The sequence below is a fragment of the Corvus hawaiiensis genome, chromosome 9, assembly GCF_020740725.1.
Source record: "Corvus hawaiiensis isolate bCorHaw1 chromosome 9, bCorHaw1.pri.cur, whole genome shotgun sequence".
Classification (NCBI taxonomy): domain Eukaryota; kingdom Metazoa; phylum Chordata; class Aves; order Passeriformes; family Corvidae; genus Corvus; species Corvus hawaiiensis.
The window spans coordinates 24,129,831-24,147,250 of NC_063221.1; the positions used below are offsets into that span (position 1 = coordinate 24,129,831).

Below are 17,420 nucleotides of genomic sequence, written 5' to 3' on the forward strand. Positions count from 1 at the left end.
CTGCTCTTTTTTCAGTGCTGGAATCCATAAAGTTTGTGGCTGGAACACAGTTTGGGAGTTACGGGAAGATGTTTTAAGATGCAAGGGGATTGATTTCTCAACAAGGGCTGGTTCACGTGTCCGCGCCGGCCGGGAGCAGCTGCTCCTCTCCCGCCGCTGAGGGCTCTGCCAGGCTTTGGGTGGGAGCGCTGCCTCTGTTCCTGTCGCCGTGCGAGTTTCCAAGCTGCTCCGTCAGATTCCTGCCAGAATCCTTTCAAGTGTGCCATCGCTCCCTTTGGCTTTCCGCGCTCCCTTTGGTTTGGTGAGGAGGGCTGCTCCTGCTCCTGGAAGCCCGGGAGTTGGTGGCTGATTGGCGGCGTGCTCGGCCGGAGCGTGGCGGGACCGTGTTGCTGGCGGTGTGACAGCTCAGATGGCCCCTCTGTGTCCTGGGCTTGTCGGCACCTTCCTTTCCTTCTGGTGGGCTCCGTTTCCTTTCGCCGGATGCTGTGAATAGGCTCGCAGAAGATTTTATAATCTGAATTGTTCTTTTTTTATAAATAATTAGGTTTTTGACATGAGCTGTGTGATTAACCTGGACCATTACTGAGCTCCCGAGGTCTCTCTGACACTGGGGGTATATGAAGAGCTTGGAATTGCACTGATTGTTCTGTGCTCTGCGTTGGAGTGATAACAGTGGCCTCTCCTTCCCAGCTCTAAGCCTCTTATGCTGGGAAGAGGCATATCAGTGTATCAGCACAATGATGAAGCGGAGGAAGCAGAGGCTTGGAGCCCCATCTCTGCGGATCCAGTAAGGACTGTTGTGAAAAATAAATTGCACTTGATCATTTCAAATTGAAGCTACGAAGAAAAACTGGCCAAAATTTTCTGTGGCCAATAGACAGTGCTTTGATTTGTTAGACCTTTCTTTACCTGTCATGCTTACTCGTCTGTACACGAAATTTCATTTTGGAAGCTTTAACATTTTAGTTTTGTGGAGTAATAACCATGAAGTATAGCCAAAAAAAGCAATGTTTAAATGTTTTTAACTGGGATACACTGTGGTTAGGTTTTGTCCCAAGCATTAGTGTAGTAAAACTGAATGTTTGTAACTCTGTGTTTCTAGTTTGATTATTCTTCAGATTTAAAAGTCAGAAAGCTGTCACAGTGTTAAAATCTCCAGAAACCTTTGCTATCTTCTAGAATTAAGAACACTATTGAAAACTTCTGGATTTGAAACAAGAAGTCTCTACTTACATTGCCACATCTATTTCCACAAATGGAATTTTAACAAGCATTTCCTTTTTAATGCTTGTGTCCTTTATAAATGCTTTGAAATCTACTAATGGAAACTTCTATTTATGATGTTCATAATTATATTTATTATTTCTGTTAGGTAAAATTAAGGAAATTGTATATTTAATACTGTGTTCATAAGTAGAGGAGGTGAAAAGAATCTTTCGTGTAGTCAGTGGAAAGAGGAGGCAGGGTAAGAGGCAGGCTTAACCTTTTCTGTCTGCAAACTGTGAAGCTCATCAGGTGTTTAAGCAGTGGGGAGGATTTCCAGTATGTAAAGGTTGCTTAACTGATAAGTATTTGGATTCATCAAAAAATTTAAAGCTAGGAGCATGGACAAACATGCTTGCCTTCAGGACTTTTAAGTGTAAAATATCTGAATTCTAAACAAAACTGAAGCATGCCTCAAATTTCCATTTTGCTCACTTTTATGTTTAAATATGGTAAATAGAAACTTTTTTTCAGCCCTCAGTCAAAAATCCAAGTTACAGGTGTAAGAATACAGTGGCACTAATTTGTATTTTAAGGCATAAGCACACTTTGTAATACCAATAATTGTAAGTTAACTTTTACTTTATTTCTAGTGAAGGACATCTCATCGTGTATAGTTCACTAAAGTAGGTGTTAGAACCTCTGCTCTGTGTTTATGTTCAAGTCTGTTTGCAGCTTTTTGAAAAGCGGCTACTTTGAGACCTTTTCTGTGCCCTGTGTGAATACAAGTGTGCATTGGCTGCTGACCCTGCAAAAGCAGGATAGTTCACAGAGCTGAGCACAGAGCTGGGCAGCAGCACCCTCAGCTGCAATCCTGATGCTACCGTGGATGTGCTGTGGACATGCCACTAAACCTCTTCATGCCTCAGTTTCCCCACTGCTAAAATTAGAATAAAGCCATTTGCAGTGCTGCTTTCAGGCTTAATTAGTTGTTGCTCTAAAACAACTGCCACTGCTAAATGTTGTTTTCTAGTTAATGGTTTGTGTAATTCCTATTTTCACAATTGCGTGTTTCGGTTATTGCCACAGCCGTGGCATGGAACCATGGCTCCCAAATTGTGAAGGCAGTGATACAAATGGTCTATGTTTTGCTGCTGGTGCTGTTATCAATTTGTTCTTTTTTTCTCAATTAAATGTTTTAGATTAGAGATTGACAACGGTATGTATTCCAGAAAGCCTAGAAATCACTGCAAGAAGGGATTTGGATAATTCCAGATTGGAGGATTTTTGTAGTGGAAAAATAACATTGAATAGATATTAAATTGACTGAAAAATACATTTTGGTTTGGATGATAATGGAAAGGAATAACTTTTGACCACTTAGTTTATTGCATTTGTTTAGAAGATATAACTTGTATTTTGGAATTATCTTTTTTCTCTTTATTGAAACAGAAGTTGTGATACTGACCCTGATTTTTTTTTTCTACTGTGGTACCTTGTCAGAATCTCCTCTACTTTGTACTCCCACTGCCGAGGAAATGATGTTCATCAGCACATGTTCTCTCCTACATCTGCTCCAGGTCTGCAGCATCTTAAATTCCCTTTTAGTGCTGACTGTGCACTTGTCACTTCTCCTCTAGTATTTTACCTGAACTCACAAGCCCAGAGCAATCCATCTAGTCCGTGCTACAGCCATCCTTTCCAGTGGAGGTAAGGAGAGGTATCAACTAGGAGTTTCTAACAGTTTGGTGTTGGCATAACCGTCTCTGAAATTAACAACTTTACAGTTCAAGAGAATAACATCTAACAGAAAGAAACAGCTTCCTAGTCACAACTTACTTCCAGCCATTTATTGTTCAAGTTGATGTTGCTTACTGAGACAAATTTTTTGTAGTTCGTGTGTACGCCCTATGTAGATAAAATGGATTAAGGAATGGAAACCTGTCTGATGGTGTGTGCCTGCCAGTTCCTGGTGGTACATTGTGTTAGCACATGTGCAACTTGTACTGTGCAGCAGAGGAGCCCTCGTAGGCATGTCTTAACTTAAAACAGCCTGGAGTGGGGTCCTTAAAAACCCCTGTCTAAACCGTGGGTCTGTGCTAAATACTCCACCCTGTTCTATTCACTGGAAATCCACTCTGCTTTCTTACAGAGGCTGGCAGGCTGAAGTCTCCAAGCACAGGGTATGCAAAGGATAAGGAGTAGAATCAAGCCTGTTGTTAGCTGGCTTGGGTGAAGGATACAAGAGTTTCTAAACCAAAAATAGCCCAAACCAACTCAGTTTATATTAAAGCACCTAACAGCTCAACTGATGTATTTTCCCTTCAGGATTAGCTCTTGCTCCTCATTGTGCTCTTGTGGGACAAGCACAGTCATCAGCAACCCCAGTGCAAACCTTCAGCTTCTTCACTAAGAGGAAATTTCACCAACTCTAGGGGGAACAGTCCCAGGCAAAGGCTCACACACACTGGAGATCTTTGCGTGTGCGATTATGAAACCAGAGCTCAGTGGTACCTACTTAAAACTTGAGCCAGCATAGCACCAGAGGGCTGGTTTTGAAGTTCACATGCTGCAGGGTGGATGTGGCTGGTCAAATTTCAGTTACTCATCAGGTGGTAATGCAATAGCCCCTGAATCTAGATGTTATTTCAGAGGGAGGTTGCTCTTGCTGGCCAGCTCTGGTAGGACTAACCAGAAAACGTGAAGTTGAGCTATTTTAGGCTTCTGCCCCTCTAATGCAGAGTAATGTATATGACATCTGTTGAGTGGAAATCAGGTTGTCAGCAGGGGAGAGGGACGTTGCATGTGTCTGTTCTTGTTGTGCATGGCCATGGAGAGAGGCTTGCCCAGCATCTGCCGCTTTCCCTGCACGTTGGGCAGCGATTGGTGACAATTCTTAATAAGGTGCTCACTTTGGCAGCAGCTGGGGAAAGTGAAGGACAGCAGCTACAGAGCAGTCTCCTAATGTTTCAATGTCATTGCCATCAATCTAATTTTAAATGAATTTTTATTATTTAAAGGCTGGTATTGGGTAATGTTCCTTTAAACAAGGGTGATTAAACTCGATTAAATACGGTTTAGCCTTGGGGCTAATTAACAGACTGGTAAGTGGCAATTAATATCAAGATTAGATTATTGTTAAAGTCAATTGAGACTTTTTGGAGATGAGAGCTGATGATTATTGATTATTTTCAAAAGCCTTTTTGGTACTTACTGCTTTTTCTTCCTCTGAGAAACTTTCAATTTTCAGGGTTCTGACATGGGTCAGTGAATAATTTTCTCTTTAAAACAGTTCATATAAAAGTCTTAATGGCAAGCTTTGTTCCACTGTTACTATGGACTCCTTGATAATAATATTTTTCCCATATGGGGACCTTCCAGCCATCTGCTCTTCAAATACTGAATGGTTGATGATTCACAGATACATGGTTCTGTGAAAGAGCTTTGGTCGACTATAATAAGTTTTTATTTTCATCGTTGTTGCTTTCACCTGTGCAGCTCTTGATCCTGTTTTATCCTGTCTTTCTTTGTTGTAGTTTTGTTTACTTGGTTACAGTGCCAGTGATAGCCATTCCTGCTTGCTTAGAGCAAAGGTTCATCTTGGCAAGTCACCACTGTCATTGATCTACTCAGCTTAACACCTCAGGTTAGCCAGGCAGTGATTCATTTCCATGGCTATGCAGGGAACTGCTGGAAAATATAACAAGAAAAACTTGTGCCTTCACGTTAAATCTTCCTTACTTTTTACCTTTGGTGTATTGCATTTGCAAGAATTTGCACAGATTTTCCCTCCTTCCCTATGTTTCGTGGTGCCATTGATAATTTTATGTCGACAGATGAACGACTGTTGGTGCATCTGATGTCAAGACAGATGGCATGGAAGTTCATGGCTTCTGAAAGAATTAATCTAATTAAGATTGAAAATATTTTATACATAACCTTTGAACAAATGAAAATAATGTAAACCTTTCAAAAGAGTAAAAGGAAATATGGTCTGATTACAATAAAAACAAATTGATAACAGGTGGAATAAGACTGCTATAGTTGATGGAAATGTGGGTTGGAATTAAGGTCATACATCTTTAGGAAGAAAAGAGAATTATGTCCACAGTTGAACAAGTGCTGAGTCTTGTCTTTGGAATCTGGCTTGCACTCTTCTGGGGGTAACAGGAAAGTCAAATTACTAAAGAAGAAAATGAGGCCATGTTTCACAGCTGGTCCTCTTTATGAGCTGGCAGATCTTTGTGCACTCATATTTGTCCTTTAATTTAATCAAAATATGAATTTACAACATTTTTTGATCTCGAGTTGCTTAAGAGATGTCATGAATTGATTGTTCTAACTTGGAAGTGATGAACCGTGAGATTAAAGGAGAGTGCAATTACCCCCGTTCCAGAAAATGTTACATTCTGTGTAACACCCTCAGCAAGATATGAGACGTTTTTAGTAATTCTGGAAACAGTTTCATTTGTTTGTGGTAAGAAGGATAAAAGTGTTCAGGTGCTGTTTTTCTGGCATCTCTTGAGCGCTGCAGCTGAGGTGAAGTCTCAGTGGAAATTTGCTTCAATTTCCTACCAAACCAAGGGAAGAGTTGGCTTCAGCTGGATCATTCAAGGGGCATTTTCTCATGCTATTTCAATTTCATGAATTCATGCCAGTTGTGGAACATGTTCTTATAGGGATGTATGGTGGAGGTTATTTTTATAGGAATGTTTTCCCTTGGAAACTTTAGCTTTAATGAAGTCTATTGGAAATAGCTATTAATTTTTTTTATAGCTTTGCAGAATAGTTTAATAGAATTTTTTCTTAGGCTGTACAAAATCTGGTCACCATTTGTGGATGTGATGGTGACCAGACCCTTGCTGTCTTATTTAAGCAAAACAAAATGAGAAACCTAATGTTGCTCCAAAATAGTCTTTAAGCACGCTACATAATTACTTGATCAGTGTGTAATTACAACATTATGAGTTTTATATAATTAGGATTTTATGGACATCTGTGATAAAATTTAAGAATATATTAATTTATTTACATAAAAAGCCTATTCTAGGAAACAAGCCTTTAATCAATAACTGTGGTAAGTAACAAGAATATATTATACATAGGCATTCAGCAAATGTCCTGGAGGGTTGCCTGCCTTTATTTAAAGCCTTTTTTGTACAAGCTGTTGCAATGGATGAGGGGAGACCTATATTTAGAGCTATGGCTTGTTTGGGTGTATGAGTGAGGTTGGGTGGGCAGTGTCCTGGGCGAGTCTGCTCGATTGCAGTAAATCCAGTGGGCTTTCCAGATTTGCAGGGTGCTGGTCAGCAAACCCTCACCAAAGGGTGGGGATGGAGGCATCCACCTTCTTGGAATGGGTCTCCTGTTAGACCGTGGCTCTTTTTCTTGTGAATGAGGATGGCTGGTGTGCCTCGATGAGAAGTGTTGTAACTCCAGTCCTGCTGCTTCCAGGCAGATGCAGAAATCCCTTCCATAGAATAAGGATGTATTCTTGCCACACACATCCCCAGATCACCTGTGGTTTGGGTTTTGAAGACTGCATATATTTTACAACATCAGGGCAGCAGCTGTAAAAAGAAGTTCCTTATTTTTAGGGAAGATCAAAAACATTTCAGAATTCAGCCTTGATAAGTTTCTTTATTTTGAAATACCTCAAGGCTTATCAAAAGTTGTTGATGGTTTCCTATGTTTGCTTAAATTTTGCTTAGTGTAAAGTCACTTGATATGATACAGGTTTTAAGAGTTTGGGTTTTTTTTAGTTAGAAATTCCTCTGACAAATGTTGGAGGATTAATGAAGAGGCCTATATTCAGTTTGAATGACATTTGGAAATTGTTCTGGTTTTGCAGTAAGTGTTATCCTCCTGGTTTAGTGCTTAATTTGGTACAGGTTCTGCTTTCTTAAATGTGCTAAATAATTGGTCAGAGTTGACTGCAAGACAGCATAATGTCACTTTTGGAAACAGTGTAGATCAGCAATTCAAGAATAATGAGAAACAGAACAACTTTGTGGATATATCATTATGCATAATGTGAAATGATGAATTTTGAGTAGGTAAGCTTTTGGCAACTGAATTCTAATCTACATCTCACGTTGAATGAATGAGTTTCCCAGAATTAATTTCTTTTTTAATGGAAATTTTTTTCCTTATTCCTTTTCTTTTGTACTGGTTATTATTCTTGGGAGTCGTTTTTCCCATCTAAGAAACTACATGGGAGGGACACACTGGTGATACCTGAAATGTGACAGGCTCAGATAACTTCTTGTGTGTCTTGGACTGATGGGAAGCTGTTTGTTTACTTTAGTATGGTTGGGAATATTGAGGCATGGTGAAATGAATGGTGTAATTTTTTCATGTGAAGGCATTATATAAATGAAAAAATCCCTGCATCCTGCCTGGAGCTGCAGTAGCAGAAGAGTTAAACCCTGGGGTTTGGAGCCCGAGGTGTGAATTCTTGTCTCCTTCCAGGCTCGCCATTTGGCTGCCTTCCCTGGGACCACTTGTAAATCATAACCTGGTGGTTTGACCTGGGAAATTGGAGGCTCCCAGAGGGGAGCTTGTACTTGTGACTTTAGAAGTTGGAGGGCTTTACTGTTTGTTGGCCATTTCACCTATAAACCATATAAGGTTATCGTTCATGACTGGTTTTTCTATGGAATCGTGTTTGAAGGATGTGATCTGCTGGTGCACCTGTGTATGAGCTGACTCATTTACTACCCCTGCCCTGTTCAGAGTTCGGGATGGTTGGGACAAGTCAGCAACAGAGCTCAGAAGGTTCTTAACTGTTTTTTCTATATTGAAGCCTTTCTTTTTCTGTCCTTATCCTCAAATAACAGTGAGTTCCTCAAACGACAGTGGTGTGCTCAGTTCTCCATAAAATTTTTCTTTCCAAGTAGTCTCTCCTTCAAAGACCTTTTGATCTTAAATATGGATACAGAAACAACCAGAGCACTGAAAGTTTCCTGGCAAGGGAATAGTTCTGAGAAAGAAATACAAATTCTTAACCAGACAGTCATACGTTTATTATTGTTGATAGACAGTGCCATGCATTATCCAAGATTTGTTTTTAATTGCACTCTGAGGCAACCAGGGGCTATTTTTAGTTTTAATTTGGAAAATCAGTGAGTGTGCAAAGGGCCCTCTTAATGTCCTGTGCTGAAGTACTAATAGTAAAGATGTACTAACAGCAAGTACCTGGTGTCACCTTCACGGTGTGGAGCTGGGGGAAAACAGAGGTTATTTTACACAGCTGTGTGTGTCAGCCCAAGACTGTTCCTGCCCATGAGCAGCAGGTTCCTCTCCACTGCGTTTCCTTAAAAAATTGCTTTTTGAAGACAAGTGTTACAGTTTTAATTTAGTTAGATAAACCATTTAGTGGATCAATATTAACCTGAAAACTTAAGGATAGTTCAGAATGTAAAGAAGGAAAGAGGATCTCCAGGTAACTTTTCACCAATTTTTGGAATGGTGTCCCATTTCAGCTGTGTCTCACTACCCTGAGCTATGGTGAACTTTTGTCTCAAATTTATGCTCTTGTTTGAATATTCATAACTACCATGCCAGAGGGCCTGCAGAGCTTCATCTGCTGTAAATGGACCCACTCATGCTCTGTTTCTACAGGCTGCATCTGTGCTCCCCTTTTCTTCAGCATCTCTCTATTCCTGTTTTTGTTCATTCATCTCAAATACGCTTCTTTTATAAGTTCTCTCTTCCCCTCATTTATCTCCTGAAATTTTGCTACTTTGGCTAGTTGTTATTATTCTGTCATTCAATCCCTTGTGTGGTACTTGAGAGCATAATCTTCTAACCTAGTTTACATTACACTGTCATTATGAATTATTAATGTTCTAAAATAAAATCTTCAAACCGTAATCTTTGCTGTGGTGAAAGAGCTCTGTGTGCTTTTGTTTCCTTCCTGTTCTCCCTGTCCTTTCCTTTCTTCAGACCTTTAGGTCTTTAGCGCAGGGATGTTATTGATCCGGCCGTCTGGGAAAGACTTGCTGTGCACTGAGAATTGCATTGTCACATCTCTGGGCTGAGATGGGCATTTATTTATATAAACACTAAAGAAGCCATTTTTGGAAGTAGTTCTTTTGATTCTCATCAAAGACATGCTGCACAAGTAGAAGTGATAATGTGTGTTTGGGTTATAACTTGCCTGAGAAGGGGTGAATATTATTTTTGTACACTTCTATTACATTTCTGTTTCTGTTCCTGAGATACTCACTTTTATTTGTGAGCAGATGAGAAATTTAAAATAGCAGAAAAGGTCAACTTATAATTCTCAGAAAATTTTTAGGGCAAAATTTTCCACATAAAGAAATCTTGTCAAAGTCCCTATTAGCTTTTCTCCACACTTCAATTTAATGCAGCTGCTTGCCCATTCTGCTTCCAAGAGACTGGAAGATTCCAGAATCATTAAACGTCCAATTTTCCGAGTGAATCAACCCACAAGTATTGACCAGGAGTGTTCCTTTAAAGTCACGAGTGTCTGCATTGCCCTTGCAGAGAACTTGCAGTTAGTTTGAGCAAAATGCAGTTGATTAGAGCTGCATTTGTCTTTGGCATGGAGGAGCAGCCCGTGGCGACGTGTCCCGGCCTGCGCCCCATGGCTGAGTGCGCGCAGCCTCCGCTCGTGGCAAGATGGATCACAAAACTGGGACCTGTCGCTTCTGCAACTTCCCCCTTCTTGTCAAAAACAAGGGCAGCTGCAGACTCGGCCGCAGGACGCCGCAGTCGGTGTTTTACATCGTGCTCTTGTAAGTGGTCGCTAATGGGAGAAGTATTTCTTGGTTTCAGTTGTGCTTTCTCTGCAGGAAGGGTGTTCTCCGGACACGCAGGTGGTGTTGGTTTGCACGCGTGATCTGTGCTCTCTCTGCTCCTGTGTTTGTTTAGAAGCCTGTGTGTTGTACTAAATACTTTGGCCAGCTGGAAATAAGATTTGCTTTTCTTACTGGCTGCATTTTAATAGGTAGTGCAGAAAATGTTTGTTACAAAATATTTTTAAAAATTGCTTATATTTTTTCTTAAATATTAATTTTTTTCTTTTCTTTTTCTCATCTGTAAAATCTATATAATGCTACATCTAATAAAAATTTGGAAGAAAATAAATACAAGATGAATATTCCCATTTATCAACACTTTCTCTTTTTCTTTACATATGAGATGGCTTAAAAGGTCATTGGTGAGATTGGTTATGAAAGTAATTTATTTTAAAACCAAGCAATTTTGTTATATATTTTTGTTTCTAGCTAGATTATTTTGATTTATTTGTGCCATTTTTAATGTTACAGTAGAGTATAGTAAGATTTAGTATTGCAAACTGATAAATTTTGGTTTTAGTATTTCAACATGAGTGTTTCTCTGGAGACTGCAGAAATCATTAAGAGTTCCATATCTGTCCATTCCGTACTTTATTTCAAAGCTGAGAATTCAGTTTGAGTCAATTTATCTTAATTTATTAAATCTGCATCTGTTTTCTAATTTATGTCTCCACTTATATATAGGTAGACACACGTTAGAAGTCATATATAAAATAAATGTCTTCATTCAAGACCTTCTAAATAATACGTGTATTTTAGGAAACCTTGGTTTTGTAATGCATCACCTGTGTGGGTTTCTCAGAATTACTGTAGAACAGTGATAGAGTTGTATCAATCTGTAGTTATATAAAAATATGTGGTCCAGGCTTATGTTGGATCTGGTTTTATGTTAAATATTTTTCTGAGGTTCACAACCTGGAGCAGTTTGTTTGCCTGACAGTTGATGATATCTTATCACAGTTTTCCCAGACTTTAAGATTAAAAGCTAAGCTTTTGCTGTGAAGGTTCATAGTATTCCAGAGGCATGGCTAAAATAGGGGCCAATTTCTGTTAAAAATTCATGTCCAAATAAGGATGTAATCTGCCTTAAAACTAGATAAACTTTTAATCCTTTTTTTGTGTGTGTGTCTACTAGCACCCCTGATGTTTCCCAAGCATGGTTTTGATTTCTCATGTCTCTTCTGTACCATGCTTATTTTGTAAAGTCTATTCTTATCCCATGCTCTAACTTCATTAAGAATTTATGCTTGAAAATGTAAAATTCATCCTCTTCGTCTGTTCATTACATTAGCATTCCCCTTGCTCCCAGAATAACTCTTCTTAGCCAACATCCTACAAAATAAGCTTTTTGTCTCAGAAAAGCCGTGGTAAATGCAAGGGCTTTACAATATCCTTAACATTTCAGCTGAGCCTAAGTGTGTTAACCAGGGAGAGAGGAAACAAGCTGTGGAGTGGAATGTCCTGCACCGGAGATTTGGGTTGGAGCAAACAACCTGAATTATACTGAGAAACAAATCAGATGCCAGAGCTTGTTTCAGAGTTCAGGCTTGATTTGATCTTCTGAGTAATATGCTGTGGAACAGGTGACAGCACTCCCTGCTCGCTGCTCGCCACGTGTGCCCTGAGCCCGGGGGCGCCATGGTGATCCTTGGCAGAGGCTGCTGCCCTGGGATGCGTGCTGGGGGTTTGTGGGCTTGCATAGATGAGGGGAGCCCTTTTTGCTTTTGTGAGCCAGTAATTGAGAGCTGAGTAACTCAAAGCCCTCTAATTCACCCACTGAAATACAGCTCAGTTCCCTCTCTTTGTTGTTTGCTTTGTTCATTTTACCTTAATTACTTGCCTGTTGTCTTGGTTTAGGTTTAGCCATCCACTGGTATTTCTTCTTCAGTCCTCACTCCCTGCAAAGACACAAAGTGTGCCAGCCACCTTTGCTGCTGCTCTTACCCTAATTTGTCCTTTAAGCTCTGCCCTGTAGCTTCTCTGTAAAATGGGGGGAATAACACCTGCTTTTTCAAATCTGCTTTGCTGACATAGTTTTGTTGGAATGATTATGGACCATGTGTGTCAAGGACTGTGTGCTACAGCTCTTTGGGATATATACAAAACCTATGTTACAGGAGAATTAGCTATAGCCTGGTGGTGTTACTCAAGTACAGGGAGTCAGAGGTGGAAAAATTCTGCAAAGAGCTGAAGTGCTGTACTTCTTCATGGAGAGGCTGCTACAGGCTAGAGTGGCAGGAGAAGAGATTAAGTTATCTTCCTGTTTGCAAATCCAGTCGCACAGTGAATTCATTAAGACTGTATTACAGGTTAAAAAGGAAGCTTTAAGTGCTTTGGGATAAATAATACATGACAAAGATGAGGAGATGCTATGGTGGCAAGAGGAGGCTCAATCTGTGTTTTCCTTTGGATAAATTTTGGCTGATGAAGAGGAGGGGGAACCTTTGGATGAGGATGTTGGGGTTACAGCAGCACTCTGTGGTGCTGTGTTTCTTGCAAGTGCTATTGAATATCCTTAACTACATTTTGGATAAAACATTAGAAGATTTCTGTGTAAATAGGAAGTGACATTTTCAGATCTGATTTTCAATATTGTTGTTTTTCAAATAACATTTCTCAATTTTTATGGCATTTGAATCACATATGGAGGTTACATTTGATTAAATTGGACAACTGACATTTGAATCGCACATGAAGAAGGCAGGGCTAAGGAAAGAACGCTAGAACTAGTAACTTATTTAAAGAGGATAATTGACCTTTCCATGGCATCTGAGCCCAATTGTCAAGTCTGTGAGTTTGAAATGATGTTAAGCTTATGTTATATTGGAGTTGCCAAACGTCTTACTACTGTTACTTGGGAAAGGACAGCGTTATGTGGAATATTAACATACTAATAAGTGATATTTTTGTAAATAAAAATACAAAGAAAGAATATTTCTTATTATATATTCATAGGATTTGGGGCACAGTTAACTTGGTGTTTTAGCACTACTCACTTCTTATCGCTAGTAGTGTTTTCACTTAGAAGATACGAATTGTGATGATGGAGCTGTAGTTGGCATCTTCTCTATCTGAGTGAGTACAATTTTGTGAGAGTTGTTTTAGACTGAAATCAGAGCAGTTGCTTGTGCTTAACTGTGCAGTGATATTGTAGTGCATTAGATAGCATTTCGGGCTGTCCACTAGGATGGCAACCCCTGTTAGTTCAGTAACTGTGCTCGATTAAAGTTACATGAGGAGTTGGCAGCTTCCATGCAGGTGCAGTGCCTGATAGCTGCTCCAGTAAACGTTTCTGATCCTTTGAATCATTAACCAGTGCAGTCACTAGGATGTTCCCTGCATAGGGAAGGCACACCAGAGGGCAGTTTAGTTGTTCTTCACCCCCAAAGCCCTTGGCCATCAGCTCTTTTTTTAATCTCATGTAGATATGTCTTTGGGAGCCCTTTTATACAGAGATAGCAGTTGAAATCCATGGGAGCCACTGTAGTAAAAGAGAATTACTCTTTAGTTTTGGGGTGGTGACTTGGTGATTTCTGCCCCAAAAGGAAGAAATCTCTGGTTTTATAACCTAGAAAATGATAGAAAAGTGAATCTTGAAGATACATTCAACCTAATGTTTTCTGTCAGACTGTTACTTAGGAGTCTTGCGATTGCAGGCAGCTCAAAGACAGTCTGTTCTTCACTTGCGTAGGTCACTGTTCAAATAATAATGATGCCCCAAATAGCTCAAAACATGTCTCCCATGTAATTTTTTTTTTAAAGGAACCTTCCTTTTTTTTTTTTTTTTTTTTAAGCATAAAGGAAGAACTTTCTTCTTTCTCTCTATTGAAAGACCAAAGTTTTCTGCTGGAGTTTTTGCACCTTACACACTTTTCACTGTATGGTGATACAGAGCAGATAACTCTTCACCTGCGTTAGCTTATGCTGAATTATAGTAGTGATGCCATGAAGATTTTTTGCCTTTTCTTTTATACCCCTGTTACACCTTTTTTACAGCTTCTGTATTCTCAGTGCTTTTTGCCTACATTCTTGGACTTGTTTGTCAAGCTGAGAGACTAAACATTTCAGAAGCTTTGTAGCTAGGGATCAGTGTGCCCCAGACCCCAAGGTCCTCTCCAGAACACATTCTCTGTAAACTAAGATAGAACCAGCCAGGAGAAGGCTCCTTGGGGAGGGGGGCCTCACTCGAGCCTCTCATTGGGGAATTTTTGATAGCTATGTAATTAGTAAAACCTATAATGTTATACCAGATCTTTTGGGGGCGTGCATTTCGGTGCATTTGACCTGGACGTGTGCACCTAAGGATCCTTAAAATAAAAACCAAGGTAAAATCCCTTTTCCCATTCTAACCATGTTTGATTCTTGATTTTAAGACCAGGAAAAGGCATCAGTAGAATAATTTTCTGTGCTTGTTGGATATACAATTTAAAGTTTAAAATAAAGTCAATATGCTCTTTATAGAGATAGGATGTATCTTCTCCAAAGAATTTGGATTTGCTTGCAAAATCGTTTTAATATCTGGGTATTTCTAGTGAATAATTTGTGGGTTTGAGTCTAATGACTGTTTAAAAAAGTTATGTCTGAAAGTATCATGTTCTTATGTGAAGTGTAATACAATGTAACCATTCAAGTGATGGACTAATTAGCAAGAGTAGGTTTTTCCCAGTTTGTATTTCAGCTGGTTTCCACTGTAAGTTTTCCTTTACCACAGTGTAACTCATGAAATTCATCTTCATTTGAAAACTACTGCTCTATTACATGGTTCATCCTGGTTGAAGTGTTTAAAAATATAATCAATATTTTGTGGAAACTTCTCTTGATACATAGTCGACTTAAAATGTAGTCAGTCATAGGAGTTTTGATCTTTGGGATATTATTTTTCAAAATTACCTCATTGAGCCTCTTGGTATTGCTTCACACTTTTCAGGGAGTTCGGCTTACTTCTAAAATGACAGATTTTATTTAAAAGAAGATGATCTTATGCCAAGGAAATTTATTTAATGATAAATGTAGCTGCTATAAAAAAGTCCAGAAAGCAATGGGTTTCATGTGGACTGTTTGCTTAATTGCATTCTCATTTAATGTCAGGCTTAATTAATGTCCTACTTTGGTAAAGGTAAAGATGAGAAATTGGGGAAGTCATTGACATTGACTATTTATAACTGTCCAGTGGATGCAGTGTCATTAGGAGGGCCCTAGAAACTGTGCATTTGGTTGACAGAGAAATACTCCATCATCACAGGAGCTGCTGAAATGTTCTGCAGGTGGTCTTTTCTGAGGACAAGTTGGGCATAAAGTGGAGAAGGTGCATTAGGAAGATTGATGGAGACTAAATATCCTGAAAGGCGAGTGGGAGAATGTTATAAAGGAAGTAGTTTCTTTAGGCTTGGAATAACTCAGGGTCTGGAATTCACAAAGACATTTTAATGTTATTATGAGTTAAATAAAATAGAAAACTCATCTTGTAACCTACTTGTGTGAGTGTGTTGTTGACATGTTTTCTCATATACAGATATGGTATATTTTGAATTAGTGAGAAATTTCTGGCCCAAATTTTCCAAAACGTTTTGCTGATTGTGCAGAGGCAGTTCCTTCCAAGGATTTCAGTTGTCATTGTAGATGTGAGAAAATCCTTATGCTTCCTATATTTGTTGCTACTAAAGACAATTCTGCAAATGTTGACACTGTCATATTTTAAGACGTGACTTATTTTAAAAGCTTTTTGACAGTTTGTGTTCTTCTGTTTTTCTAGCAAAAACACTGCATCTCCAAGTGTGGTGTCTTCACTTGTTTTGGATACTCTGAACTTCTCAGGAGTCTCTGGGTCCCAAAATGAGTGCTTTGCAGGCGCTGATTTGCAGGATTAGAGTTTGTTACTTCCATGTGGAACAGGCATTTTGAAAAGCAGGAATATAAAGTGTTAAACTTCTGCTGGTTTTGAACTAGTGTTATGTAATTCTCAAAGTGCTTTTTGCGGTTCTTGGGTAAAAGCTCTGCAGAATCATGTTAAATGGCAAGATGGGTGGATGGATGGGTTTCTGATGATAGCAAACATCCCATCCCCATCCCTGCTTGGGGTGCCCTGTGTTCCCCAGGATCAGCAGAGTATGGACAAGGTTTAGCTGGATTAACATTGCTGTAGGGCTGTCAGTCACTGATGCCCATGGAGAAGTGTTCTCCTAAAATGGCTTCTCCTTTTTGTGTCCTTCCCGCAAGAGATGTGGAAGTGCTGCTGCTGAGTACAGTGATAATGAGTGATACGTGTTCAACTACAGAATTTTCAATCGATTTTGAAAAAAGCATGACTAATACAGATTTAGGGGTGTTAGCTGATTGTGATCTTATTTGCTAACTATAAGCAGTCAGGAATTTATTTCTGTTGTGATAGGTTTATTTTGTTAGTTAGCCGAACACTTTTTTCCCACTTGCTCATGAATTTCAATTCATGTTTTAGCTGACAGAGTAAGATTTTCATACCTTTTCAAAACCAGAGTTTATTGGAATTGGAAGGTCACATAATATCCTGAATATAATTCTAAAAGGCTAGTGTTCAGTTTCAACTTGATTGGTACATGATATTATGTGGACACAAAAATGAATGTGTTTACTCTTTCTCATCAGTAGTAGAGAGTGGCAGAGTTTGGTTTGGTTGTACTTTTAACTTTGTGAAATAAAACCACTTTGTGATTCAGATTAATTTTGTAAAAATGTTTAAAAGCACTAGAAAAGATGGTTGTGTTGTGCAGAGATTCTAAAAATCCCATTTGCCCATTTTGAAGCCCAGACGGAAGGGAATACTTTGCTCAATCAGATACTGCAATTCTTGATAAATGTATGTATTAAAAATATGTCATTATTTAATGGAAAATTATGAAGACCATCTAATTCTTCCATGAGATTGTGTGGAAAGCTAAAGTGAATCTAGTGGGATTTCTTTCTCCCAGACATTTTTGTGTATTTTTTTTAGAGCTGTATTGTGCTTGGAAGGCTGTGCCAGCTGTTGATTGTCATCTTTCTCATGTCTGTGATAAAAAGCCACTCAAGAGGGCTGAAATATGAGAACGTCATTAGCTTTCCTACTGGCAGAAGTGCTTAAAAAAGCCACAATAGAAAGAAAATAGATTGCATACTGAAATTAAGAAAAAAAAAAAGGCAGCTCCAGCGAGGTTTTGTTTAGACCCCGGAAAAAGCAAAAACATGGCAAGAGGCTTCTACAGGCACAAAGGGGAGCAGTGAACTTGTGGCTGATGTGCAAGGGGGTGTGTAGGAAACCTCTGATGTGCATCACACGAATCCTGCTTGCGTTTTGTTGTCAGAATTCAGCTGGTTGAGTTGTTTTTGGGCACCAGGTGCTACGTAGGAGTTTGTGTTTCCTGTGACTGACGTGGATGT

The 17,420-nt window shown here is 39.3% G+C and overlaps 1 protein-coding gene across 8 annotated transcripts in view; it reads left to right on the forward strand.

The window, feature by feature from the left end:
• Nucleotides 1-17,420, forward strand: part of MAST2 (microtubule associated serine/threonine kinase 2) — a 188,708-nt gene that overhangs the window by 87,184 nt on the left and 84,104 nt on the right. Inside the window, exons 1-3 of one of the 8 annotated variants that reach the window (XM_048312256.1) lie at nucleotides 550-787; nucleotides 1,857-1,889; nucleotides 2,707-2,913. The exons of 5 other annotated variants lie outside the window; for them this stretch is intronic. In XM_048312256.1, the coding sequence (XP_048168213.1) occupies nucleotides 738-787; nucleotides 1,857-1,889; nucleotides 2,707-2,913 (290 nt within the window). In that variant the 5' untranslated portion in view covers nucleotides 550-737. Of the gene's footprint in view, nucleotides 1-549; nucleotides 788-1,856; nucleotides 1,890-2,706; nucleotides 2,914-17,420 lie in introns of those variants that run through there. 2 more of the 8 variants (XM_048312257.1, XM_048312262.1) reach the window with 2 other exon arrangements.